General features: G+C 46.9%; 1 protein-coding gene across 11 annotated transcripts in view; it reads left to right on the top strand.

The window, feature by feature from the left end:
* The window catches only part of LOC306707364 (nesprin-2-like), a 54,528-nt gene that overhangs the window by 7,532 nt on the left and 20,158 nt on the right, over nucleotides 1–26,838 (top strand). For 8 of the 11 annotated variants that reach the window (XM_079174782.1, XM_079174787.1, XM_079174786.1 and 5 more), the window contains exons 6-35: nucleotides 100–211; nucleotides 456–590; nucleotides 1,276–1,428; nucleotides 2,314–2,508; nucleotides 2,733–2,837; nucleotides 3,323–3,442; nucleotides 3,563–3,763; nucleotides 3,860–4,033; nucleotides 4,467–4,598; nucleotides 5,107–5,300; nucleotides 5,524–5,662; nucleotides 7,191–7,406; nucleotides 8,540–8,692; nucleotides 8,792–8,968; nucleotides 9,427–9,582; nucleotides 9,710–9,856; nucleotides 10,063–10,233; nucleotides 10,364–10,497; nucleotides 10,619–10,826; nucleotides 11,248–11,430; nucleotides 11,817–11,927; nucleotides 12,170–12,324; nucleotides 12,580–12,727; nucleotides 12,809–12,903; nucleotides 12,981–13,212; nucleotides 14,144–14,338; nucleotides 15,718–15,843; nucleotides 16,680–16,835; nucleotides 18,349–18,507; nucleotides 19,880–20,046. In XM_079174782.1, coding sequence (XP_079030908.1) covers nucleotides 100–211; nucleotides 456–590; nucleotides 1,276–1,428; nucleotides 2,314–2,508; nucleotides 2,733–2,837; nucleotides 3,323–3,442; nucleotides 3,563–3,763; nucleotides 3,860–4,033; nucleotides 4,467–4,598; nucleotides 5,107–5,300; nucleotides 5,524–5,662; nucleotides 7,191–7,406; nucleotides 8,540–8,692; nucleotides 8,792–8,968; nucleotides 9,427–9,582; nucleotides 9,710–9,856; nucleotides 10,063–10,233; nucleotides 10,364–10,497; nucleotides 10,619–10,826; nucleotides 11,248–11,430; nucleotides 11,817–11,927; nucleotides 12,170–12,324; nucleotides 12,580–12,727; nucleotides 12,809–12,903; nucleotides 12,981–13,212; nucleotides 14,144–14,338; nucleotides 15,718–15,843; nucleotides 16,680–16,835; nucleotides 18,349–18,507; nucleotides 19,880–20,046 — 4,749 coding nt within the window. The remainder of the gene's footprint in view (nucleotides 1–99; nucleotides 212–455; nucleotides 591–1,275; nucleotides 1,429–2,313; nucleotides 2,509–2,732; nucleotides 2,838–3,322; nucleotides 3,443–3,562; nucleotides 3,764–3,859; nucleotides 4,034–4,466; nucleotides 4,599–5,106; nucleotides 5,301–5,523; nucleotides 5,663–7,190; nucleotides 7,407–8,539; nucleotides 8,693–8,791; nucleotides 8,969–9,426; nucleotides 9,583–9,709; nucleotides 9,857–10,062; nucleotides 10,234–10,363; nucleotides 10,498–10,618; nucleotides 10,827–11,247; nucleotides 11,431–11,816; nucleotides 11,928–12,169; nucleotides 12,325–12,579; nucleotides 12,728–12,808; nucleotides 12,904–12,980; nucleotides 13,213–14,143; nucleotides 14,339–15,717; nucleotides 15,844–16,679; nucleotides 16,836–18,348; nucleotides 18,508–19,879; nucleotides 20,047–26,838) is intronic. The other 3 variants (XM_079174783.1, XM_079174780.1, XM_079174788.1) reach the window with 3 other exon arrangements.

The raw sequence follows: 26,838 nt of genomic DNA, 5'->3' as shown, positions 1-26,838 counted from the left end.
CATTTTGAAGCGATAAACGGACATAAGAGACGATAATAGACGTCAAGCAGAGAAAGAAAGATGAAGAGTTCATCTTCAGCCTCTTCTCCCTCCCTGCAGGTCGCCTCCCGCTGAGGCCGATGCGGAGGAGGACTCCGCTCAGAGGAAGTGGGCCGGCCTTCACAGCCGGCTGCTGGCTCTGGAGGAGAGCTGGCTGCTTCCTCCCTCCGAGGTAAAAGGCCTTCGTCTTGAGAGCTGAAGTGCTTGATTATCACTTTTGCTTTTTTTTTTTTGAAATACAAAAGAGAAAAGAAAAAATCTGTGCTCTCAGCACGCTTGATTATCACCTTCTTTGAGCAGAAGGCACTTTGTTGTGTCTTTGGTGTGATGGGGAGTCCTGCAGGGCTTGATGGGAGTCGTGTGTCTTCTCCTCTCTCTCTCTCTCTCTCTCTCTCTCCGTCTCTTTCTCTCTGAAGGTGACAGACTCATCTACGAGGCGTAGTGATGGAACAGCAGGACGCATGATTGGCGCACAGACCATGAAAGAGCTCCAAACCCACATCAGCCGCCTGAGAGAGCTGGGAATCACAGCGACCGAGCCGCTGGATCAGGTACGGGGCTCGCTGTCAGGACAAGATGTATGCTGGGACGCCCCCGAGGGGCCATGAGATGAATGCGAGGGGGGCCCCCCTAGATGATTAGTCGCCTACATTATTAATCCTTAACCCCTGTGCATCCCCTTTAGAAAAGGCTTCTCTGATGTCCTTAGCAGGCGGCAACCTCCGGTTCTGAAACGTGAAGTCAATGCTTGTAGACAGGTTTAACCTTTTGTCGATCCTCCATCGAATATTTATTTCTCCTGTAACGTCACAGACTGTAAGTGACGAATAGTTAAGACGGAACAAATAAACTGGAATCAACCTGATGAAAGCAGGAGAAACCAAACCGTTTGTGGCGTGTTGGAGAAAAGTGCCGCTTGTACAAAACACAACTAACTCTCCAGTTTTTCGATCGATTTTTCAAAAGCTACATTTCTTTGTTTGACTAGAATGAAAGATGGAATCTCCAGCAGCATGTTTTTTTCTTTTCATCGCTCACCGCGGGGAACACTGACCTCACACTTTATGCAAAAGAAGAGCAGGAAACAACCAACATGAAAGATAGTGAGAGAAGAGTGACGCCAGGCTGATGAAGCGTCTTCCTCTTGATTCATGATGACACAGCGTTTCCATCTGACTGACTAAATGCTTGCATTGGTAGGACTGTTAATAGTTTGACTCACCTCTCCGTCTTCAGGCCTCCCGTGCTGATGGCTGCCGTCAGACACTGGACGAGGGTTTGTTTCACGTCCTGCGCGGGACGTCCCTGTCCCTGTCCTCCATCAACAGCCTGCTGCACTCGCCTGCTGGGACGACACACGAGGGCGACACAGAGCGGAGGCTGCTGCAGGTGGGACTCACCAAAACAATCATTTTGGTTTTATTCACTTTAAATGAGAGGATGGTCCACTACTTTGGTCCAGACTGAAATACAGACATTCATGGTCCCCAGAGGATGCATCATTCTGACTTTGGTGATCCATTGACCTTTTTCTCTAGCGCCACCATGAGGTTCATTTGTTTTCCTTTGTGTGAAATATCTCATATAAAGACTTTGTTGTTCCTTCTGATCACTAACTTTTCATTTAACGCCATCATCGAGTCAAAATATTTTTTATTTATCCAATCCTAAATTCAAGCAAATGAGAGCCTCACAGAGCCGCTAGCTTGGGTCTAGACTCTCAGCCTCGTTTACAATATTTGACATTCTATGAACCAAATAATAATAATAAATAATTATGAATTGACAGGTTAATTGATAATGAAAATAATAACTTATATCCCTCACTGACGCATTTCCAGGGGAACTACTTGGTGCCACCGGGCGGCAACCTTCGGTTCTGAACAGTGAAGCCAAAGCTTCATGTGTTAAAGCTGCATTCTCTCTAATGTCCACCAGGGGGCGACTCCTCTGGTTGTATAGAAGTCTATGAGAAAATGACTCTACTTCTCTCTTGATTTATTACCTCAGTAAACATTGTAAACATGAGTTTATGGTCTCAATCTCTAGTTTCAAGTCTTCTTCAATACAGCATGATGTTCATTTAGTGAATGATGGTCCATTTAGAGTCAAACAGACCATAAAGCAGGGGATGCTTGTCCGTGTGTTTGTCTTACAATTTGAACCCTTTCACAGTGTCATGAAAGTTAATTGTTACATTCTGTTTGCTGACCCAAAGGACAACAATGCCACAATCAAACTCTATAAAGGAACTTCCTCGTATTTCCTTTTCAGGCTCTGTCTGCAGAGCTGGCTACCCTTGGCAGTGAGCTGGCCTCTCAGGGGTCAGAGGTCAGCCGTGTCCTGGGGTCAGAGTGTGCTCAGCAGTGTGTGGATGATCTGTGTCGAGTGCTTCCTGTGGTCCGGTCCGCACTGACCAGCAGAGAGAAGCAGCTCACAAACCTGCAGGAGGAGCTGACGAAGCACCAGGTCAGACACACAACACACCCTGACAGACTGAGACTATCTCTCTGTGAGACATCGTATCATTTATAAGTCAGTTCCTCCACGTAATGAATCTTATAACTTATCTAACATATTTATATGTAAACTTTTGAAATGCAGAAATATCCTTTTCCTGATTATTCAAAAATAAAACACTTTCCATTTGCATGACCAGTTTCAAGACCCAGTGTTGTGTGTTTAACCAACAGATGCTACTAAATGTGTTGCATGCAGCCTTCACTTCTAACCAGGCGACGGTTCACCAGATCACTAACGAGTTCAGTGGAACCCTGGACCTTAACAAACAGCTGCAGGTACTGTTTCCATCGAGGTATTTCACTTTAACGAGCTGCTCGCATTCTGAGCGATTTGCTGGAGTTCTTCTTACCTATAAATAGGCAACAACTTAATTCATATGAGCTGTAAAAGTAAAATGACTTTAAACCACACTTTGCTTTCCGACACTGGTTGGTTCTTTATATAAACAAGCAGAGAATCGAGGATAATAGAACAGATTTATGAGGTGAAACCAGTATTTACTACCTTTAAAGTTAGAAAGAGAGACGACTTCACTTGAAGAATAGCCAGAAAGTCATTCACACAAGAGAGAACAAGTTTGACTGTTCGTTAGTCAACATCATAAAGATTTTATTGGTCATAGTGAGTGTGTGTGTGTGTGTGTGTGTGTGTGTGTGTGTGTGTGTGTGTGTGTGTGTGTGTGTGTGTGTGTGTGTGTGTGTGTGTGTGTGTGTGTGTGTGTGTGTGTGTGTGTGTGTGTGTGTGTGTCTGTATTTTCCAGGCTTTGGTTGAGATGCAGGAGTCTCTGCAGCAGCAGGTGGAGCAGGTGAGCTCCCTGCTGGAGGAGGCTGACCGACGCCACCTGCCTCCCTCTCTCATCCAGCAGGCCTCGCAGCTGCAGGTGAGCTAACAGCTACACGTCATATCTGGACATTTGGGAAGCTTACTCCCCTAAAGATAATACTCAATAACTGGGTGATTCAGTTGCATGTTTAAATCCGTGTTTGCCTCCTATGTGCAGGGGGAGCTGGACGGTTCTCTGGGTGGCGTTCGCTCCCGCTGTGAGGAGCTGAAGACCAGCGTGGAGCTGCAGCAGCAGTACGAGCGGCTGGTTTGCAGCCTGGAGGAGCTGCTGGCTCTGGGCTCCGAACGCCTCGCCCGGCGGCCCGACGCCGAGCTGCACAGCAGAGCTCAGCTCCAGCAGCAGCTCAGCGCTCACACGGTACCGCCTGTGGAATACAGAAGAGAAAAATACAGCTGCTTTGTTCGCTAAATATAATTTACATTACGAACATTACGTACCCTCTCTGTTTATCAGAAGTTCTTCCAGTTCCTGGGCCATCATTTTAAGACCCTGCAGCAGCTGACCCACAGAGTCCCAGAGAGCGCCCGCCAGAGGTGGGAGGGTGTAGTGACCGGCCTGCAGGACGAGGTGGCCCGACTGCAGCAGCACGGACTGGAGAAAGGGACCAGGATGCAGGAAACGATACAGGTAGTGCATTTATTTATCTGACGAGAAGGTAAGAATGAAACAAAGCAATAACAGATTATCTAAATGCTGTAGCATCATCTCCGAGGCGGCTAGCATGGCTGTAAACTCTTAGCTTTGTTACTGTGACATTTGAAAGGTTTCTAAGGTAGCATAATGGACATGAATGTATCATAATGAAACTCATCTTCAGTTCCAGAATTGCCACTTCTGTTCTGGATCATCAAAGTATAGTCTTCTGATTTATCAGCCAAGAGAAATCCGTTCAACACGGTTCTATTTTGCAGACACAAGCGTGCGTGCACATCACATGATGGGTTTATTTTAATCAGGGAACAGGAGCGGCTCGTTTATAGAATTAGAAGAATCATTAAAAAGCACTCACAGAATTGAGACGTCTCTTCTGACCGCCGTCGTCGCTCTGCGTCTGTCTCAGGTGTGGTCGCGGTGGGAGGAGGACAGCGCCTGGTCAGACTCCCTGCTGAGAGCCAACGAGGCTTCATTTCCCAAGATGCACGCGGGGGTTAATCCTGAGAAGCAGATATCAGAGAAGCTCTCTCTCCACCAGGTCAATTTTATTTTTTTATTAATACTTATGTTCTTTCTGACTGTCTGGGTATGACTGTGATCGACTGGAGGACGGAGCGCATTTTGCAATGTTCCGTTCTGCTCATTTGGAGACGATTGGGCCGCGCTCTCCATGCTCTACTTTGTGCATTGCACTCAAAACCTAAATTGGCTCAATTAAGTACAAGCGAATGGGTTGTTTTCTGTAGGGGCACACAATGTTCCTGGGCTCTGATGTGAGTTATTAGCAGAGCGGAGACCTCCAACTAGAATTCATTTTGGTTCATGGTCTCTGTGGCTCCGCTGTGGAATTGGAAATGTGTCTCTTATTCATCTGAAATGGCTGCAACTCGCTCAGTGGTCAACAAAGTGTGTGTGTGTGTGTCGTGAAGGAGGTGAAGACACCAGAGCTACAGTAGGCTAGCTGTCTCTAAGCTAAGCTGTCATCTAACTCTCACAAAAAACCAGAAAGCCAATAAGCGTTTCTAAGGTTTTTGTCTTTCTGACAGGAGCAGCGTGGCGCTCTGGAGGGGAACAAGGCGCGGTTCAGTCGGATGCTGGAGGCGGGGCTCTGGCTGCAGGAGGCCGGCTGTGGACGGGTGGGCGTGTCCACCAGCGAGCTGGAGGCCCGATGGAGAGCCCTGCAGGAGAAGGTGGAGCTCAAACGCACCAATGAGGAGAGGAACAGGAAGCTGAGGAGCAGGTGGGAGATGAGACGGAGGGAAACATACTTGTTTGGACTAAATAAGTTTGGTCAAATATTGATTTAGATTTGACCTATATATGGGATATTTATATATATATCCCATATATTGTTTTGTTATTACAAATAAATATGAATAAACTAATAAATAAAACATATTCAGATTACACGTTATTACGGTAGATTGCTTAGTTTAAATGTGATATTTTCCACCAATAAACAGGTTTTCTCGTGACTCTGCTGTGCTGGCGGACTGGATGGGCGGAGCCAGAGAGCTCATCGACGAATGCAGTCGGCTCTCCGTTTCAGCCGAGGAGGAGACGGACGCTGAACAGAGGCGTGACCGCTACCTCCAGTCTGTGGTGAGCAGCAGCTGGAGACCAGACTTCAGACCTTTTTGTTTGTTTGTTGTTTTCTTTGCATTTTTTAATAAATATCATCAGCTTCAACGTCTTACCTTTCACATTGTAACGCTAGAGACTTCCTGAAGGGATTTCGTTAACTGCAGCACTGCTTTAGTCTAGGGCTGCAACAACGAATCGATAAAATCGATAAAAATCGATTATCAAAAGAGTTGGCAACGAATTTCATTATCGATTCGTTGTGTCGCGCGATTATTACGCCACTCAATAAGTCGCGGAGATGTTTGAGTGTTCACAGCAGCTCGGAATAACGGAACAGGACTCCGGTTCTGTAGCTGACGCTGACCGGCGTATAAACGTTGCCGTGACAACACCGGAAGTTGATTTACGCGAGTTGTATTTTTAGTTTATTTCTGCAATTATAATAATTACATTTACTGCCATTTTGGGTACCTTGTGTTTAACTCGTAACCGTTTTGCCGTTGTTTTACTTATGATAGACGAGCTTTTGTTTTTGTAACGTGACCATTAAACCGGAAGTTAAGCGGAGCTCAGAAAGATGAGAAATGGCGGGAGAAAACAGCGAACTTTTTCTTCCCCGTGTTATTCTACTGCTGGTCTACCAGAACACGGTGACGTGTATTCAGTTCACTCATTAAAGTGCTGTTATACTTGTAGGTGATGAGAGACAGAGTATTTGTTTCTTTGTTGTTTGTACATGAAGCTGTTTTGTGTCTCTAGTTTTCCTGGTGTTTCCATGAGCGGACAATAATAAACGTGAACATCAGGAAGAAGCAATTCTTTTATGACCATTTTGTGGGTTTTTCTCTGAACTGGGTCCATGATTAAGAGGGACGGCCGGGGGAACCTCACCCGGCCCGGACACGGAAAGGATTGACAGATTGATGCTCTTTCTGGATTCTGTGGGTGGTGGTGCATGACCGTTCTTAGTCGGTGGAGCGATTTGTCTGGTTAATTCCATTAACGAACAAGACTCCGGCATGCTAACTAGTTATGTGGCCCCGTGCGGTCGGCGTCCAGCTTCTCAGAGGGACGAGTGGCGTTCAGCCGCACGAGATTAAGCAATAACAGGTCTGTGATGCCCTTAGATGTCTGGGGCTGCACGCGCGCCACACTGAGTGGATCAGCGTGTGTCTACCCTTCACTGAGAGGCGTGGGTAACCCGCTGAACCCCACTCCTGATATTAGTCCATTTATTTTTTTAAATTATTACTTTAACAGCTCAGGGATGTTCGAGCAACCCGTTTGTGCACTTTCTGAAGATTTTTTGCTCTGTGAATTTGTTGTTTTGTCAGTTCTGTTTTTGAAAAAAGGGTTAGAAACTAATGCTTTTTTTTTTTATCCGATTCATCGATTAATCGAACAAATAATCGACAGATTAATCGATTATTAAAATAATCGTTAGTTGCAGCCCTATTCTTGACCACCCTCCTGTAATTGCAAATGGCAAAATGTCCCAAGTTAAAATTGTGGGGAACAGAATCTAACCAAACATTTCTATTTTTAGACTTTGACCAAAGAGTTGGAGGCCAGATGTGAGCTGAAGGTGGCTGTTATCTGTGCTGGAACCCAGCTGGTTGAGCTGAGGGAGGACCAGGAGACGTCACCACCTCAGCCTTCAGACCCAGATCTCTGCTCCGTCCACTGCCAGCTCAGACAGATGGAGCTGGACTGGTCCAGTCTGCTGGCCGATGTTCCCGTCGTCCAACAAGCTCTGCATAAGGTAAGAAAGATTCAACGTGTACTTTTGTTACGGAGGCCCAAAAGCGCCGCCTCGGTTTTGTGAAGTTGTCATCGCTCAGTGCGTGCATGACGTCAGAATCGGTCGCGATGGAGTCGGACACAAATCTGACCGGCGGTGCGTTGAGCGGCGATCGCCGGTGATCAATATTGCAAAAGCACATCTGGAAGGAACCTCACCACAGTCGGCTCACTTTCTCTTTTTGCTTTTGTTTGACACTTCTCGGCCACCGTAGTACGTGACTTCCATGAGTTTGATGTGAATGTAGTGTTTCAGAGGTGTCACTGATTTAAATGAGTGATTCTCACTGAGAAGAAGATGATGTGTTCTTGGCCTCCTACTTTTTCTGAACATTTATTGACTTTTCTTTTTTACTGTATTATTATTATTTTAATGAAAATTACAAATGGAATGGAGATTTTTGTCCTTATGTGTTTCTAAATATCAAAATGCGTACCGATGTTTGCTCCTCCGTGCCCACGTGTACACAGTGTGGAGCGGTTTGGTATTTCAAAAAACCTCGCTGCAGTATTTTTGTCACCAATTAGTTTTAAACATCCCCGCCGTGCAGCACAACGCCGTCATGAGGACTCTTCTCACGCCGATTGGTGTGAAACCATTCTCCTCTGTCTGTCTGTCTCTCTGTCTGTCTCTCTGTGAGTCTGTCTGTCTGTGAGTCTGTCTGTCTGTGAGTCTGTCTGTCTCTCCTCTTTCTTTCTCTATTCTCTTCTATTTTCTCCCCCCTCCCTCACCCACTGTGTTGCCCTCTCACTCACCTCCTTTTCAAGTTATTCTTGGATATATTCACCTAAACGGTCAAAGTAAAGAAATAGCTTTAAATTTGAAAACTAGCCCAGACTCCTGCGTATGAGACGTCTGATATTTACCTCAGAGCTCAGACATTTACAGACCAACAACATTATTTCATTCAGTGAATCCTCCTAAAGCTCACAGGCTGACCGCAGAGACTCTATCAGACGGGAATCATGTTTTACCACAAGGGCAGAAAAATGCTGGATTAGCTGAATCTTCTTTTGAGGAGAGCAAAAAGTGCTTCTTGAAGAACAGAGAGTAAGTACATCATGTGTTTGCCTCCTCCTCCTCCTCCTCCTCAGCGATGGATGAAGACGATGACCCGGCAGGAGGCGCTGCTGGAGCTGCAGGTCTGGCTGGAAGTCGCTGAGTCCCGTCTGGAGGAGCATCGCAGCAGAGTCAACCGGACCTCCTCCACCAACGCTGATCTGAGTCAGCTCCTGAGATACTGCAAGGTAGAGCAGAGCCGAGTGATGGACGAGCACCTTCTGCTCTAACGTCCTCATTTAAGTGCAGTCTTGATTTCCTGCTGGACGTCTTGTTTATTTTTATAGGAGTATCTGACAGAGATGTCGGCGCATCAGGCCACGCTGGACTATGTGAGCCAACCGTTACAGACATGCAGTACTGAGGACGGCCAGAGGAGGCGCCGTGAGCACAACCAGTTTGCAGAGGAGCAGGGTCAGCTCAGCCACCGGTGGCTCAGTTTGCAGGAGACACTCAACTCTCAGGTCAGAAAACAAATCAAGGTCTACTTAGAAGCTTTTCCCCTGATCCCAAATCCATTCTGTGTCTCCGCTGGTGTCACTTTTCCCTGTTAAACGGTTTGTTTATCTGAAGCGAGTATTGAAAAGGACAGAGGGGGGAGTAATGCTAAAAAAACTAGCGGCATCACGTCAATTTACCCAGAGTCGTAGTGGGGTCATGGACCTGAGACGGTCAGAAACCTGGTCTAGAATATCCCGTTAAATGAACCAAACGCTTGACTTTTGAAGTTAATTAATACAGATTCCCCATTATTTTTTGTTTTCTTCATGATTAAATATCCTTTCACTAAACGGTGAAGCTCAGCAAGAGCAGCTGATGATGTAATCATCATTTCTGAACATTCTGAAGTTCTTGACCCTCAGAAGAAGTATGTCCGACCTGCTGCTGTTTGTTTGTTTGTTTGTTTGTTTGTGGTGTTCAGCTCCAGGAGGTGGAGCAGGAGCTGAGGAGCAGAGCGGAGCGGGAGGCCCGACTGCAGCAGATCAACAGCTGGATCACAGATCAGAACCTCTGGATGGACTCGGCTCAGACGCCCAGCAGCCGCACGGAGCTGCAGAGGAGCATCGACACCTGCCAGGTCTGTGGGAACGATCGCAACACCTGAAACCAAAGCTGCTGTTTTCAGATTCAATACTTGAAGCTCGAAGGCTTTTTTTTGCAAAGAAATATAAACATTTTCTGCCTTTTTTTTTTGTGTGAGTCAGGATCTTGAGGAGAAGATCAGGCAGAAGTCTGCAGCTCATCAGGAGTTGAGAGACAGACTCGATGGAGGTGGAGGAGAAAACAGCATCAGTGATTTCATCTCTCGGACGGATGAATCCATCCGGGCCTGTGCAGCTCTCACACAGCAGGTAAATGATGCTGAGGACAAGGTGAAAGTGGACTGAAAAGAAACAGGATAAGTGTGCTGTCTCGCCAAGTTACCAGCAGCAATTTGATCACAAACAAACATATATGGCATCAAAAATGTATTTATTCCTACTTATACTTTATAAAGCTGTTGTCTGATGTCTCGTCTTCTCTGTAATATTGGAACATCCTGTCTGTTCTTTGACAGCATGACTCAGTAAAACAGAGGCTGGTTCAGGGTCAGCAGCTGTGGGATTGTGTGCAGAAGCGACTGAATCAGATGATGCTGAAAACGGTGAGAACGTCTCAGACTCTGGATCATCACAGCAGCTCTCCGCTCTGCCTGCAGACACACAGAGATCTCCATGAAGAGCTGCAGGTAAAGGAGGACCGGTGGAGCATGGAGCATGCAAAGTTTCTGGTTTCGGTGTGCAGGAAGAGAGCGTGTTTCATGTTGTTTGGATGTTGTACCGGCGATGACTGACTGGTGTTCGTTGTGTCGGCGGCAGCTTCTTCACGAGGAGACGGAAGCTTCAGAGACAGAGTGGGACGAACTGAGTCAAAGCACCGCCTCCCTCAGAGACCTCGTCAGTCCTGCTGCCGCCGCCCTCCTCACAGAGCAGCTGGACAGACAGAGAGACGGGTGAGAGTGACGGCATGCAGCCACACACACACACACACACACACACAGTCCAACACAGTCTCACAGCAGTTTGATACTGGGCTGTAACGTCACACTCCTTAATCAACCAATCCTCCTCCAGCTGGACGGCGGTGTCCGCGGCGCTGGACCAGCGGCTCCGGAGGAGTCGGGGCGTCCTGCAGGTGTGGGAGGTCTACGGCCGGCTGGCTGCGTCTTTCTCTCGGCGGCTGCAGACGCTGCAGAGCGACGTCGGGTCATCGCTGAGCCGAGCGGCCGCAGACGACGACGACACCGCGGAGCAGCTCGCTGCCAAGATACACAGAGCTCAGGTGAGGAGATGAAGAAAAACAGGAAGTGGACAAAGAAACAGATGTTCTGTCTAAATCTGCCTTTGGTTTGGCAGTCTCTGTCCCCTGAGGAAGACGGTAGGATGTGGTTGAAAGTCCTGAACAAAGCTCGAGTTCTTTCTTTTTTTTTTAATCAAATTTAACAGATTTAGTTTTTGCACTTGTTTGCACATTTAACTCATGAAACGGAGCGTCTGGTTTGAGCTATGAGTTGTGTTTATGCTCATTTTCTTCCCCATGGCTGAGATATAACTCCTCTATTTGTTTATTTCTTACCAGTTCTACTTCTTAAGCTGTCAAATAGTGAATCAATAAATAAAAACCTCAGTAATAACTACACCAACTCCACTCTCCAGTCCTCTTATTCCGTGGCCTTGAATCTGAACCCCCCTCTGCTCCCCAGACTCTCCTGGAGAGGACGGGCGCTCTGCAGTCCGGCCTGGAGGAGGTGCTGGAGGCCTCCAAGGACTTGATTGGCCACCTGGAACCTTCAGCCGCCGGTCTGGTCCAATCAGAGAGCCGGTTGTTGTCACGCGGCGTTCAGCAGCTCGGCCAGAAGGTGACGAGGATGCTGGGTCAGCTGCAGGTAAAACCACATCAGCTAATCAGTCTATTTATAGACGAGAGGATTAGAGAGCGCGATCGCTGGAGACGGTGTTTGACGTGAGGTCGTCAGGGAAACAGGCTCAGCTGCTGGAACCGTCCAATGACAAAGCCATGATGATTATCATTGTTTCATTGTTTTGTAATTAAAGTTTTTGTATTAACTATATCAATCCATACAAACATCTGCCACTAAGTTGCTGTTTCCTTGTTTCTGAGCTGTTTTGCTCTAGTACCTGTTCTAGGACTTCCTGTGTGTACTCCGCTACGTGTGCGTTTCCTAACCTGCCTCCCGCGCCTGCACTAAGTGTCGCCGTGACCTGTAACTTAAGACCCAGCTGACATCATGTGTCTCTCGCCTGCGTGCAGGAGGAGCTGCAGCGGCTGCAGGAGTTTGGAGCCGCGCTGGAGTCGCTGGAGGGAAAGCTGGAGCTTTGGCAGCAGCGTCTGCACCAAGCGGAGGCTCGGACAGCGGACCAGGTGAGCCGGCCTTTACTGTTCAATAAAGACGTCTGGATTTGTTATTTTGTGACATTTTTTGTTATTGGAAATGTTATATTTGGACAAAGATTGAATTAATGTTTAATGTAGGTATTGATGGAAACTTCAGGCCATGAATCAGGAGTTTGTCTGCAGCACAATGAGTGGAGAAGAACTAGTAAACTCAATGTAACAGAGTGTCCAGACTGTTGTGATCTCTTGTGACCACCATGTGTTTCCAGCGTGGCCTCCTGGAGCTGAGCGGCCCGTCCGCTGACCTGGACGTACTGAACGATCAGAGCTGCAGCCGGTCGCTGGGCGACGCGGCGGCGCGGCGCCTACGACGCCTCAACCACCGCTGGGCCGACGCCTCCGCCAGAGCCGAGGAGGCCTGCAGGTCAGATCTGAGATCAGCACACATGAACCCAGGGGGGCTGAGGACAGAGGTGTCGCAATATATCACAGCGTAAAGGTTTAACGATAAGAAAATGGTGACACATACAGAATCTATTCGTGGCTCCTGTAGGTGGTTTTAGTTTGACTCTTAGCTGGAGCAACCACTGGGCACGTCCGTTTTTCTTCTACCCCTGGACCCGTTAACGTGGGCGTTAAGGTTGAAGTGTCGTCCTCTAACCGTGTGTTTTGTGTGCAGTGAGCTGCAGACCGATGCGCTGAGGCAGCAGAGCTTCCAGCAGAAGTGTGAGAGCTGGATGTCTTTCCTGCAGCGGATGGAGGACAGCCTGGCTGTGGACGTCTCCGGCTCGTACATCGGCCTCAGGCAGCAGCTCTGCACACACATGGTACCGTCCGTTGATGCACAGACTCACACACTGACTCAGTGAAAACAAAGCCCTGAACCCTGATCTCTCCTGGTGTTTCAGCGTTTCCAGGCAGAGCTGTCCACCGGTCACCAGATCCTTCACTCGGTTATCACTGAAGCTCTGCACCTGCTGCAGAAAGGAGAGGTGGAGGACCGGTAAGAAGAGCCTGCTCCTATAAAATAAAGAGGGCGGGGCAAACACAGCTCCTTACCTGCGTTATTAATGTGTCCAGGAGCGACTTCATCCTGAAGCTCGCCCGCCTCCGCGAGCACTGGCAGGGCGCGGTGCAGCGGGCCGACCAGCGGCGCTCCCTGGTGGAGGGGCTGGTGAAGCACTGGCACCTGTACAGCCGCAGCCTGAGGAAGCTGCAGAGGTTCCTGTCGGAGACGCAGACGCTCCTCCCGCCCGCCGGGCTGGCCCACTGCAGCCTGCAGCAGCTGCGGCGCTCCCTGCAGGACCTCCAGGTGAGACGGACGCACGGCACGCCGGCAATACCGGAGGGAGGTAGAGCAAAGTCCCGGCGGGGGAAATGTGGGAATTTAACGGACAATAAATAATTCATAAAGGCATCACTTCACAGGGATATAAGAAAGCTGAACAACAACAATAAACATCAAGGACAGAATATTCTCATGTATAAAGAGATGACTTCTTATTTTATTCAAACCAGATTTATTTTTAGTTTTAATGTTGTTTATATGTATTCTCATTATTTTCTACCAAAGATCTTCCTCATTGTCAGTGTTTTAGTACATTTAGTTGTAGTTTCATGAAATCTAAAAAGGTCAAAGTGAAAGAAATGTTATTTCTGTTATTCATGTTTTTTCCATCTTTAATACAATTCACGTTAATAGAAACTTTACAATAAGTGTGTGTGTGTGTGTGTGTGTGTGTGTGTGTGTGTGTGTGTGTGTGTGTGTGTGTGTGTGTGTGTGCGCATACAGAGATGATATAAGATGATAAAGATGCACTTCATGTGTTTGAGTGTAATGTTCTTCCCTCTAACATTTCACAACTAAAGTAAACTAAAGGTACTGTGCTTGACTTTCAGCCTAAATACTCTCAGACCTTCAGGAACAACCAAACAGTCTGAACCTACGTGTTCAGGACGGTTCACTGGTTGTTGATTCAGATTAAGATCACTCGTCTGCAGGCAGAGACTGAGCGGCTGCCTGGGGGCTGATTTAATAAAAGACTTCTGCTGATTACATTTCATCAAAAGAGAAAACAGAAGAGGAAGAGTGCTTCCTTTCTGCTCATTTGATTACCATGAAGAGATGAGATTAAAGGGAGCAGTAATCCCTTCACTAAACGATCACAGCTCCTCTTCCCTTCCTTCTCTCCTTTCCTTTTTTTTTAAAATCACCTTCAACCTTTTTTTTTTCTTTCTTTCAGCACACAGAGCTGCTGTTCCAGAGGTATCAGTGCAGCTTCATCCACACTCTGGAAGTCGGCCGGCAGCTCTTCTCCATGGGGGACGAGGAGACCCAGACCCGGCTGCAGACGGACCTGGGAACCCTGCAGGAGGAGTGGGACGACCTGCACGGCCTGCTGGGCCGGAGGACGGAGCTCACCGAGGAGATCGTCACGGTACGACGTCGCTCTTTGAATGCAGCTAAAGCGATGCGTTCAGGAACATCTTGTTCTCCGCCGCCTTCACTTGTGTTTCTGCCTGGTCCTTAATGGGGCTTGGCTTGGTGTCTAAGTGACCTTTTTTGGATCTGGTCTGGACTCAGAGACCACGGTCCTGGTCTTGGACTGGGCCTGAAATCAATCAGTTTGAATCGTCTGTGTTCAAGGCAGAGAGGACTGCATTTAGGTTTTTTTATTGACAAATTATTAATTGTTGTATATTTTTTTATCTCCATTGTTTTTGTCAGTTTGAAAGCAGTATTTTAATTCAGTATTGGCTCGTATATTGCACACAATCAGAGCTTTCTCTTAACTTTCCTCTTCTCTCTAAGTTCTGCTTTGTTTTTCTGTCAGCCGTGTTTTTAAGAGCAGGTATCATTTGACACGGTAGAAATGAAATCTTGGAACAGATCTTCTCAAATATCGGCCCTCTTTTGTGTGTAGCTTGTGATTTTTCTTTTTATTCTTTTGTGTTGGAGGTTCAGCCGCATGAAACCAAACCGGTGGCCTCCAGCCGGTTACGTCAGAGGGTCACAGACGCCTCTGGACGTCTGAGTCACAGCGTCCGGCAGTGAGAGTGCTGCACTGTCGGTCCCCTGAGACGGTGACACCATCGTCCTCTTATTCTTTCATTCAGTTCTATCAGATATTTATCACAATTTAACGGTCCACCGAAAGTGAGAGAGCGTCTCCTCTGCTGCCCCGAGGCTGCAGCTGCAGAGCTGCGAGACTATATTCTCTCTGCGCTTTAGTTTTCTCAACGTGGACAGACACGTGTCTGAATGTAGCCAGCGGATTATGAGACAAGGGGTCCCTGGGCACAGACATGTCAGACATGTGTCTTTGTAGTCTTTTATTTGGGTCTCTTTGAGGTCATTTTGTGTCTCTTTGAGGTTGTTTTGCCCCTTTTCAGAGTCGTCCTGAGTCTCTTTGTTGCTTTTTGTGTCTTTTTTTGGAGCTGATTTGGTCTCTTCGTAGTGATCTTGTGTTTCTTTGTGGTCACTTTGAGTCACGTCTTGGTTGATTCGTGTCTCTTTTGAGTACATTTTGTAGGTGAAGGCCAGAGGGGCCCCTGACACTTTGGGCCCCTCGGCCTGTGCCCGGTAGACCGTTCAGTAATCCATCCATCGCCTTTAGCTTCTGAAGGCTTCTGTTTCCCTGACAGCGGCCAAGTTAATCCAATCTGCTCTAATTAATGACATGTTTAGGAAGTCAAAGACAAAGGAGTGTGATGGCCCTCTGCTTGTTCTCAAAGCCAATCAGCTGTTTAACCCAAAGCATTGATCTGCATGATCAACACGCCTTTAAGATGTTTGTTTTTTATTTGTGTGTCTCAGAACTGGGAGTGCTGCGAGTCCGGACTAGCGGACAGCATGCTGCAGCTGAAGGACCTGAAGACCAGACTGAACCAGTCGATGCCAGAGTCTGACGACGAGCTGCCGAGCGCTGAGAAATACAACAAGGTACGTCTGCAAACAGCTGGTCACGTTGCTCAACTATACTTTGAATTGTTGTGTCCACTGGCAGTTTGTTTCATGCTGAACCTTCAGTGGAGGGTCAGAGTCCATCTGTGATCTCATTGGCTGAGTTAAACCACAGTGGGTGGAGCTAAAGGCTGATTAATTGACCAAATAAGTAATTGTTAATTACATTTGATTTTTATATTTTGACCAGGACTCCCTCTGGTCCATCAGCTGGCACTCAGACAAGGTTGTTTTTTGGGATTGCTCATTTAGAGGAAGCTCAACCGGTTATTTCTGCTTCTAAAGCAGCTCTGGATGATCCAGGAGGAGTTTCCACAGTGGCTCTGATAGAGAGATGTATTCACAGTTTGAAGCTGTCAGAATTATTTACATTTCATTAAATCTACCAGGATTTAGTTTATCTTAAAGAATGGAACACAGATGGAGGTAATTCAGATGTAGACGTTTGATCAGGACATCAGGACACATTGTAGCCTCTCTTTGTTCAAGAGAGCAAAGCCAAGTTTGAAACCGGTTTGAAACTCAACTCATCCTCTCTGACCCATCACAGCCTTGATCCCCCTCCCGCAATCCCCTCCCCCCCCCGTCTCTCACCCCTCCCCCTCCCCCGGCCCGGGCCTGCAGCCTGTGGCCCTTAATCCTCTCTCTGGGCGGGGAGAAAGAGAGAGAAAGAGAAAGGGGCCGGACAGAGAGAGACATTAGGGAGTTGAGTGTGAGAGAGAGAGAGAGAGAGAGAGAGAGAGAGAGAGAGAGAGAGAGAGAGAGAGAGAGACCCTGACGGTTTGTCGTGGCGGTTGGTGTGTTATGGTATGCAGGAGAACGAGGACTCGCTGGAGGACTGGGCCGAGAGCCTGACGGAGCTGAGCACCATGAAGACGGATCTGTCCCAGTACATCATCGCCGACGACGTCCTGCTGCTGCAGGAGCAGGTGGAGCACCTGAACTGTCAGTGGGAGGAACTCTGCCTCAAGGTGAGAGACCGCCGATAAACTAAAGCTGAACCCAGACGGGCGGTTCTGATCGAGCAGCTCGGCTCGTCCTCAGTCACAAGCTGCTCCTGCTGTTTGTCAAGTACAAGTGATAAAATAAAAGTAGAGAGAGTACATCACCAAGTTCATGCGCATCTTTGCTTTAAATGTTTTCAAAAATATGTACTTTAATGGATCAGTCAAGTTGAAATATTCCAGAGGTCTTGTGCATCATTTTATACACTTTTCCGCTAATTCTTCCGGTGAAACTTTGGGATCTCTACTGAAACTGAGAATGAGCTTCTGTGGCTGTTTGTCATGATGTTTCTATGACGTTTGGCTGCACAGCATTAGCTGGTAGTGACCGCCCTGCTGCTGGAACAGCTGGAACAGCTTGTATTTTAAGCGACGTGTGTTATTTGTCTCACTTTAAATGAAGTTAAATCGTCAAGGAAGGTATTTTCAAGGGCTCAGCGGTGGTTCCTCTTCATGTCCTGAGAACAGAGAGACCATATGAAGTGACCAGTGATGAGGCAGGAGCAAACCGGGTCCACCATGGACTACGTTTGAAACCCAAACTATAGGCCTGCTGGGTAATCATTGAAGAGCTAACATGTGTAACCAGCTCAGCCCAAACAGCCACACACTTTGTGTGTGTTAGTGAATGTGTGTGTGTGTGTGTGTGTTTTGAGACAGCAGCAGCTCAGGTGAGACAGTAGCTCCTTTAACTCCAGGACGAAGACGCCGAGGGAGGGGAAGTTAGTGCGTTGACTATAAACCTCCCCGTAGAATCATTTTCTTTATTAAATCAAAGTTTACTTCAGAAGACGGCTGTGATCTGACATGTGACAGCTCTGCAGCATGTTCTCCGTCTCTTTGTCTGTTTTCTGGTCATTAGTGTTAAAAGTCTGAGCCTTTAATGAGGAGTTAAGTTAGTAAACCTTGTGAGTCGTTTTTAGGGAGACTGAGGAGACCAACAGGTGTGGGTGTTGGGGGGGGGGGGGGGGGGGGGGTCATTGTGGGGGAACAGATGGTGATAGAAGAGGCTTCAGGAAGAAGAGCTTTTGTAGTGCAGTGAGTCTGGGGGAGGGGGAGTAGCACTTTCACTTTGTACTGAGTCTGTTTCTGTATTTACACGTGTGCTGCTCTATGCTGGAGGTGGGAAAGTTCACCCAATACAGAGTTAAGTCCTCGTCCTTGAAGACTTCAGTCCTCTAAATGTGACACACATATTGCTTTAACCGTCTGTGTTCAAAGGGAAAAACCTTTTTGTTTTCCCATTTCTCAGTTTGTACATCCTCTATTCCTTTCCTTGCCTCCTCTCCTCATGTCTTAATCTCGCCCCCACGGGAGATGCGAGCAGAGGAGGCGAGGGAAGAGAAATGAGGAGTCGAGGCGACGGGTGTATAACGAAATGAGACATTTATCGTTTTAAAGAGACGTCAGCTAAAGATGACGTTTGTTGACATTTACAGCAGTAAAGCTCATTTCCTTCCTGTGCTCCTCTTGGTCTCAGGTGTCTCTGCGTAAACAGGAGATCGCAGATCGCCTGAACGCCTGGATCATCTTCAACGAGAAGAACAAGGAGCTGTGCGAGTGGCTGACGCAGATGGAGAACAAGGTGGCGCACAACTCTGACCTCAACATCGAGGAGATGGTGGACAAGCTCAAGAAGGTAGGAGGCTGCGGCAAAAGACACGCCCCCTCTGTGGCGATCGCAGCGATGCTCAGCCGCCGTTTACATACGGGGAGGAGGATTCATGTTAAGATGGCTGTGAATTCATCGTCCATCAGAGCCGATGAGCAACGTACGCTGAGTGAACGAGACGCTCGTTGTTTGGTCGAAACGATGAAACGGCTGAGAGAGATGTCGTTTCAAAGAAAGGACATTTAAAACACTTTTTAAGTCTCTTTAAAACTCTGGTTGAAAGTTAAGACGCGAGCCAAGAAACAAGTGATTAGATTTGGAGCGTCAAATAAAAAAACATCAGATTACACCTTTTCTTGATGTTTGAATAATAGTGTATTTAGAAGATTGGAGAGGTCTAAGTTCTATTCGTGTTCAGGGTTCGTACTCATGGAATTTGAAGATGGCGATTTTTCAGGCCTGGAGAAGTTTCGGAAAAATAAATAAAACCCGGAAAGTTTTGGAAAAGACATGGAACTTATCTTCACGAATACCGTTATGATAAAGTATATCTAGTTCAGTTAACACATCTGTATTACTGATGTCCTCGTATTTTTTAGAAGAGCTTTAATCTCTTGACGTTCCGTTGTTCTCTGCGTGAAATAACGCCAGACTTCTGTTCTTATTCTTCATGAATACACAGACGTTTCAGAGACAGAATGGTCATTAAAGGTTGCATCAAAGTCATGAAAACACTGGTCACAATGTGTACGAACCCTGTGTGTGTGTGTGTGTGTGTGTGTGTGTGTGTGTGTGTATATATATATATGCACTCACACACATTGCCTCTCTGTTTATTTTGCTCCGTCACTCTGCACTGCTCTCTATGTGAGGACATGATTTCTCCCCGATTGTTGAAGACACAACAGCTGTTTGAGCCCCGCGGGGCCACGCGGGTTTGTTTTGTGTGGAACTCTCTGATGCTTTTATTTGTTCCTTATTGCCGTGACGACGGGGGTTTAAACCTTTTCAGGCAGCGGAGCTTTTACATTTAGCGTCTCCGGCTCCGGCACACAGACTCCCGGCAGGAGTTGTGTTTCCTTTCTGGCAAACGTCCAAAAGTCCGAAGCTTTCATGAGGTTTTCCTAAAGTGAAGATGAATCAAGTTCATGGTTTTACAAATTCTAGTAAAATAATTCTAGGTCACATGTAAGCACCCTTTTGATGAGACATGAAGACTTTCTTTAAGCGAGGTTGATTTTTGTTTGATTCGTTGTCTTTTGTTTCTTCTTACGTGAACCGTTGAAGACTTAAAGAAATGATAATATTTTCATCTACAAATCCTTTAGACACATGATTAAATGTGTAGTTCATGTGAACGTGCCGGCTCTTATCTCTACTCGTTGTGTTTCTCCGTCAGGACTGCATGGAGGAGATCAACCTGTTCAGTGAGAATAAAACCCATCTGAAGCAGCTCGGAGAACAACTCATCACAGCCAGCAACAAGACGAAGGAGACGGAGGTCAACGACAAGCTGAAGGACGTCAACGCCCGCTGGCAGCATCTGTTTGACCACATCGAGAACCGGTAGGAACGACAAGATGGCGGGGGGGGGAGGAGTTAATGCAGCTGTTTGAGGCAGATTGTAGCTGAATGAATTCATGAGTAGAGACTCTTGTCTTTATTCCAATGTAATGAAAGTAGTGTTGCGGCTCATAGTGTGGCAGTGGCACGGTCTGTTGGTCCTCACTCTGTTTCATTGTGAACAACTTTGTGTGAAGAACAATTTGAGCTTTAGCGTCTTAACGTTAGCATTTAGCGTAGTAGCATTCTGCATGATGCTGAACTTGGCTTCCAGCAGTTGTCGTGTGTGTTGCATGCTATCTGAAGATTGTTAGCACGCTTGGGATTTCATTTTCAATTATAAGACTCCATTTCCCATAAACCCCTTTGATATTTCCTTCATTATGAGGCATTACAGACTCACTGCAGCAGTTCAACCTGTGCAGCTTTCTCTGTGTGTTGTCGGTGACAGCTGTTGTGTTCTGCTGCTGCTGCAGATTAAACAGCTCAGAGCCGACAGAGGATAGAGCGACATTAATATTAATCCATAAGTGCAAATCTCATTCCGATACACGGAGCAGCGGTGGCTGTTTGCTGTTTGCTGCTGAATGCTTTGCTGCTGTTAGAGCTGAAAAGCGTCCGCTCGTGTTATCTTCCTCCTGGCCTACAGCTGCCCTTCGGATCTCTCTTTGAACTGATGCACGCTCTGGGACGGTCTCTCCTGGAGGACGTTCGTGGTGTTGAACACGTGGAAAGTGATGAAGTTTTGTAGTGAGAAGTCCCAACCCCGCTCACCGTCACTCCTCCGAACACCGATCGTTGCGTAAATCAGGCGAGATTGTTGCATTATTGGGTTGTTAAAGTTCTGGACATTGCTGTAGCGATGGAGGCTGTATTTAGTCAGTGACGGGCTGCAGGACCCGACGATAGAACCTCACCGATTTGGACTTTTGGCTTCTCCTTTTGAATTGATACCGTAATATGAATGTTCTGCTTTAATTAGAATGTTCTGCTTTGATTTCCTGGATAATTATGTGCTGTCATCAACACACAGTTGATGTCAGAAACTCTTTGCTCTCTCATAGTCAAACAGCACAGTAATTATTCCTGCAGGATGGCTGCAGGGTGGCGGAGTGCACAACAATTACAACCGGACGGCGAGTTTCAACTGAATTCTGCTCCTGATAATTTGTCTGTTTAGTGACCGTGAAGGACTCTATGTTTCATAAAATCCACATTGAATCAGAGCAAAGTGAACCGAGTCGAGCTGAGTGGACTGTTTTCATGGAGCCTGATGGGTTAAAGCAGTCAGGGTGGAGGGGTGGGGGGGTGGGGGGGGGGCTTAGATCGGCCATATGGTGGCTGCTTAGTGACCCCGGTTACGCTGTCTGTCCTGTTTCTCTCACACAATTTAGCATGAAGTTCATCCTGACCCTTTGAAGAACCTCTGATATAAATGATCATTTAAACACATGAAGATGCAAAGAGCCATTCTGAAGTAACTCCAGTTATCTCTGAATGAAAGCGGTGCGTCTCCGTGCCGGTCCAGGTCCTGGAATCTCTAACGTTGATGCAAAACCTTCAAAAACATCAATATTAGAAACCACACAGAACAATCGTACAACAAAAGTACAGCTGGTACTTGTGTATCGATACTGTTTACTAGTCTGTAAAACCTCACATAAATACATTATACACCACGACATAAAGAATAGAATAGAAGCTCCTTTCATTGATGTGAAAGAAACCTCCATGGACTGCTTTTAAAAGCATTGCTGTACGCGACAGCCGGTGAACTCTGTGTTCCTCTGAAGATCACATCGGTCAGACGGTTCTGGTGGACACACGCTCACGTAACGGCTCCTTTAATCTGGAAAACATCTAAAAACATCCCATTCAGTGTGGACACGGGACCTCCAATCAATGCAAATACTGACACAGAGGCAGAAGGTGGACGAGGGTCTGCATCATGATGACGTGCCCTCCGTCTTAAACAATAGGGGGACCGGAGTGGAGAGGGAGAGCGTGACACACAATAGTGGATCCCCCCCCCCCCCCCCCCCCCCGCCCCTTCAGGGACTGACCAGCATAACGAGGCTAAGCCGGTTAATGAGCCGCCGCTGAGGCACGAGCCTCCAGTCTGTGATGGAATGTGCTGTTGTCACACTATGAATGTAGATGTTATGACGCCACAGCCACGGAAAGTACCCGTTCAGGTCGGTTCAGTTCACCCAAAGGTGCTGGATGGGGGAGGGGCTTCCTCACAATGTTGACTCATAGTTGGAAGAACACTATTGTCTAAAATATCTTTGCATGCTGAAGCATTAAGATGTCTGAGGGACCTCAGTCAGGACAGTGTTTTATGGACAGCCGTGCATATCTCTAACCTATCAGCACTTCACTGAATATGTGTCACACGCTTCATGTTATAATGATCATCTTTGGAGGCTCAGGATCAGTAGACTGCAGCCGCTAAGCTGATGAACGTGGGGGGGGGGGGGGGGGAGTCTTCACAAGCTGCTTAACACGACCAGGGAACCATCGCTCCATCGTCTCGTCCATGTTGTTCTCCTCAAAACCACCAGAGCAGTTCATGAGCAGATAGAGGATGAAATGAAATCATTCTGTGTTTACAACCAGCCCAGCAATTCATTAAGGATGACCGGCTATAAAGAAAGTAGAGACAAGACTAAAAGTGTCTTTGTAGATGTGATCCCCAAACCACCACTGTTCATGTGCAGCGTTAGTCTATGAAGGAACTCCACCACGGTCACGTGACTTCACGTTAGTCTATGAAGGAACTCCACCACGGTCACTCACGTCTCCTCCACTAAGCTAAAGGAGGACAGACCTGATTTCAGGATTCTAAGATAAAACACATTCAATGAACACATTGACTTCCAGACGATGGGAACAGGAAGTGCAAACTGATTCATTTCCTGGTTTTCCAACTCACCCCTGCATTACTCTATTAAAGTCAATTCACAAAGTCTCTTTATTCTTAACGCCGTCTTCATTTCACTATTTCTCTCCATGGTAATCCTCTATCTGCCCAACATGAAGGGAAGTAGTTTACTTCACAGACATGAGGTCTGCAGTGATGTGTCACACGTTTTGATAAGCACCGACGGAGCTGATTCAGAGTCAGTGACGACTGCCCCTCAGCCTTTTGTCTGCATCTCGCCGGACTAAGTAACGGCAGATGACGGCTGAGGTTTGACTCGTCGAGGGATTAGACGCGTTGACACTGGCCCGCCGCTCGCCCGCCGCTCGCCTTTTGTCCCCCCAAAACAAACCGGGTGCTCCGTCACCCGGCCCAGCAGCTGCCGTCTGCTGACACGGGCCTTTGTGCTGACGGGCCCTCGGCCTTCAGGGGGCCACTGGGGGGGGGGGGGGGGGCCGTCCTCTCTCGTCATTGTCTAAATAAGACGCACACGAGGCAGATGTTTTTTCCCTTAAAACACTCTGTTCCTCCTCACACCCGGCACAGCGAACGTTAGTTAAAGTGTCACACTGCGGCCTTTTGTTTCTGAACTGCAGGTTGCTGAGTCGTTAATTTCGAGTGGAGCTTTTACATATTATTTAGCGTCATGTTGTTTGGCAGTTTAATGCTGATTGATTGAGACGACGCAGTTCTCACTTACGGCTCTTTTCAGGAGATAATGGTGGTAGATCTGGTCGTCATGGAGATAATAGTGTAGGTTTGTTGAGTCCGAACAAAGGAGGAAGTCTCCTCAGAGTTCATGTTAGTGTGTGGTAGTGAAGTTGAAACGTGTGTGTGTGTGTGTGTGTGTGTGTGTGTGTGTGTGTGTGTGTGTGTGTGTGTGTGTGTGTGTGTGTGTGTGTGTGTGTGTGTGTGTGTGTGTGTGTGTGTGTGTGTGTGTGTGTGTGTGTGTGTGTGTGTGTGTGTGTGTGGATTCCTGGTATTGAGACGAGATGACGGACTGAAGGTCGTTTCGTTCTTCAGTTGACGTGCAGATGTGTTTTTGGTATAAAGCTTCCAACACATCTGGATCCTGAAGCCACTTTAAGACGTTTAGCTTGTTAAACAAATGTTTTTATTTAGTTATGATTTTTGTATTTATGCTTCTGATTGATCACTACCTTCTTCAAGCCTGATTGTTTGCTTTGCACTAAAGAGACGCCTCCTATCTGATATCAGGCATATTATTGTGTTGTGACCGGTATGATCGTCTCGTGTATCGTGCCGAACCTTTTTCCTTTCAGTCTAATCTGGTGCGCTGCGTGGACGTTATGAACGAGGCTGCAGAACTCTGTAACACAAACGCGATGAAATCCAGGATGAGAAAATGTTATGGGATGATTCTGGAAGCGGTGGCGAGCGTCCTTTTGGTCTCATGGCCGTTAATTAAGGATTCAACAGTAAAAACTACTTTAATGAAATGAAGTTATTCGGCCCGTGAGAGAAGAGAAAACACTCGTCTTTTATATCTCTCAGCAGCTGCTGAATATCACGGATCTTTGTGTCTCGTGTCTGAATCCAACCGTTACTGTAACAGACAAACAGCCGACAGTGTGATGGAGGCTGTTGGTCTGAAAGGAGCTTCAGATTTACGGGTTTCTTTTTCCGTACACTTGTGTGCCGCTCCTCTTCCTCCTCATTCTCCTCCTCCTCATCCAAACCTCCTTCATCATTCCCTCCTGGTGATCTATTACTGACTCTTAGTGCACTGAACCCCAGGCTGCTTTATTGGAAATGGAAGAAGGTGGCAGATGGAGGTTCCCCGCTGGCCCCGTTGGTCCGATCCAAACAGCTGCACCTGTAGTCCGCTCTGGAGCTGGACTCACTGCAACGGGCTTCTGGTTCTTTGTTGCTGCTTGTTGCTGCTTGTTGTTGTTGTTGTTGTTGTTGTTGTTGTTGTTGTTGTTGTTGTTGTTGTTGTGTGATATTAAGAGTTTTGCAGATGGTTTGTTTCCATCTTGAATATGTACTTTTCTACCCAATGGAAGGCTTTGGTCCTGTTGTTAAGTTGTCCGTCCAAACGTACAAATAGACAGTGAGACATATGAACACGTGTGATTGGTGCATTAACTAGAATTTTATATTATCAACATTTTTTCGCACTAAAATGTACTTTATGATCATTTAAAATTGTCTTTCAAAAGTGGAATTTTTAATATATTTTGTGAATTAAAGAATAATCCTTCACTGATTTACTCTTCAGTGACATTCTGAGGCAACGCTTTATTAATTCTAAGCTTTTTAAAATACATAATATTCATCACACTCGCATGTTTAAACTCTCAGATTAATGAGAAGAAAAAAAAGAGAAGCGGGTAGAAAGGCAATAATGATGTTGGACTGAATAATTATATTAATGGTGCAAATGATCAAAACATGAATCGATAGTGAAAATGAAGATGATTTGGCTCGCTCCTGTTGCTCTGTGTCCTTGAGTGAACCTGCCACTGCATCCAGATGTTTGGCGAGAGGAGGAGGAGGAGGAGGAGGAGACAGGCGGACTGCAGGGGAGGAAGGGGGAGGGAGGGAGGGACGGGTGGAGGAAATGGGGGGTTGTGCTTGCTAGCGGACGAGCCATCACCATGGAGTAGCCTCCTCTCACCAGCCCCGTAAGTACCTTTCGCCCTCATCGCGACCCGGCCAACACGAGACTGAGGCGGGCGGGTGAAAGCCGAGCAGATCGGGTGTTTTGTTGTGATAAAGAGGAGGAGGAGGAGGAGGAGGAGGAGGAGGAGGAGGAGGAGGAGGTGGAGGAGACACGGAGATCAGGAGTGAAGGGGGATGGGCTGGGCTTTTGTCGGTGCAGGCATGTAGACAGGCGGACGCATGCAGAGTCATTCACAGCAAATTCAATTGAGACCGCCGGCTCCCTTCTTCTTGTGTGTGTCGGAATTTAGGTGGCAGCTTGGACGGCAGGTGTGTGTGTGTGTGCGGTTGTGTGTGTGTGTGTCTGTGTGTGTGTGTGTGTCGATGCAACGAGCGCCACACATACGTCCCCATGATCGCAGCACCGTGTCTTATATGTCGCTGATGTTTCTCTCCGCTTCGTCGTTTACTGACACATCCTCACATACTGTAGAGACATGAGACGCCTGCACACACACACACACACACACACACACACACACACACACACACACACACACACACACACACACACGTGTGCAGCTGCATCAGGAGCCAAACATCATCCCTACAGTGTCTGCTATTGCAGCATCTGAGATTGTTGCTGCTTGTTGCTGCTTTGTTGCATCATTCTTCTTACATGGATACCTGGAAGCATCTGAGGCGTACACACACATATTTCCAGTTATTAAGGTTATTAATGGTAATGTGCATTGATCGTCGTGGTTTGTTTGCAGTCTTTCTGCACAAGCCTTCCTCTACACCAGGAGCTGCACTCACCTCATCATCGCTGTCCTGTGAGACTCATGTTTCTCCAAGTTTGGTTATTTTTCACATCTTCAGATGAACTATTCAGTCGTTTATAAGAGGCTCAGAAAATCCCCTCGAAACCGATTCTATTTTCTAAAAGAAGCATTTCTCCAAGATTTAAAATAAGAGTTGTAGACTGTTGTCACTGGGCAACATTAGCCCACATTTAGTTCAAAAGTCAGATTCCCCAGCAGCTTTAGAATGCTCTCTGTCATAATATCATATACTAGCATTTATAAAAGATTTAGTATAGTGTTTTATTTTAATTAAATGTCACCTGTAGACATTATCCTTCAAGTGTAAACAGTAGGTCACTGCTGTTTCCCTTTCATAGACAATTTTAAGATCGATTTGTCATCATTTCTAAGCACGTAGGATATGATTTCATGGAGTTCTTT

This window comes from Pholis gunnellus (assembly GCF_910591455.1).
Source record: "Pholis gunnellus genome assembly, chromosome: 15".
Lineage (NCBI taxonomy): Eukaryota > Metazoa > Chordata > Actinopteri > Perciformes > Pholidae > Pholis > Pholis gunnellus.
The sequence above is the reverse complement of the archived record's forward strand: the minus strand, read 5'-3'. Positions and strand labels throughout refer to the sequence as shown.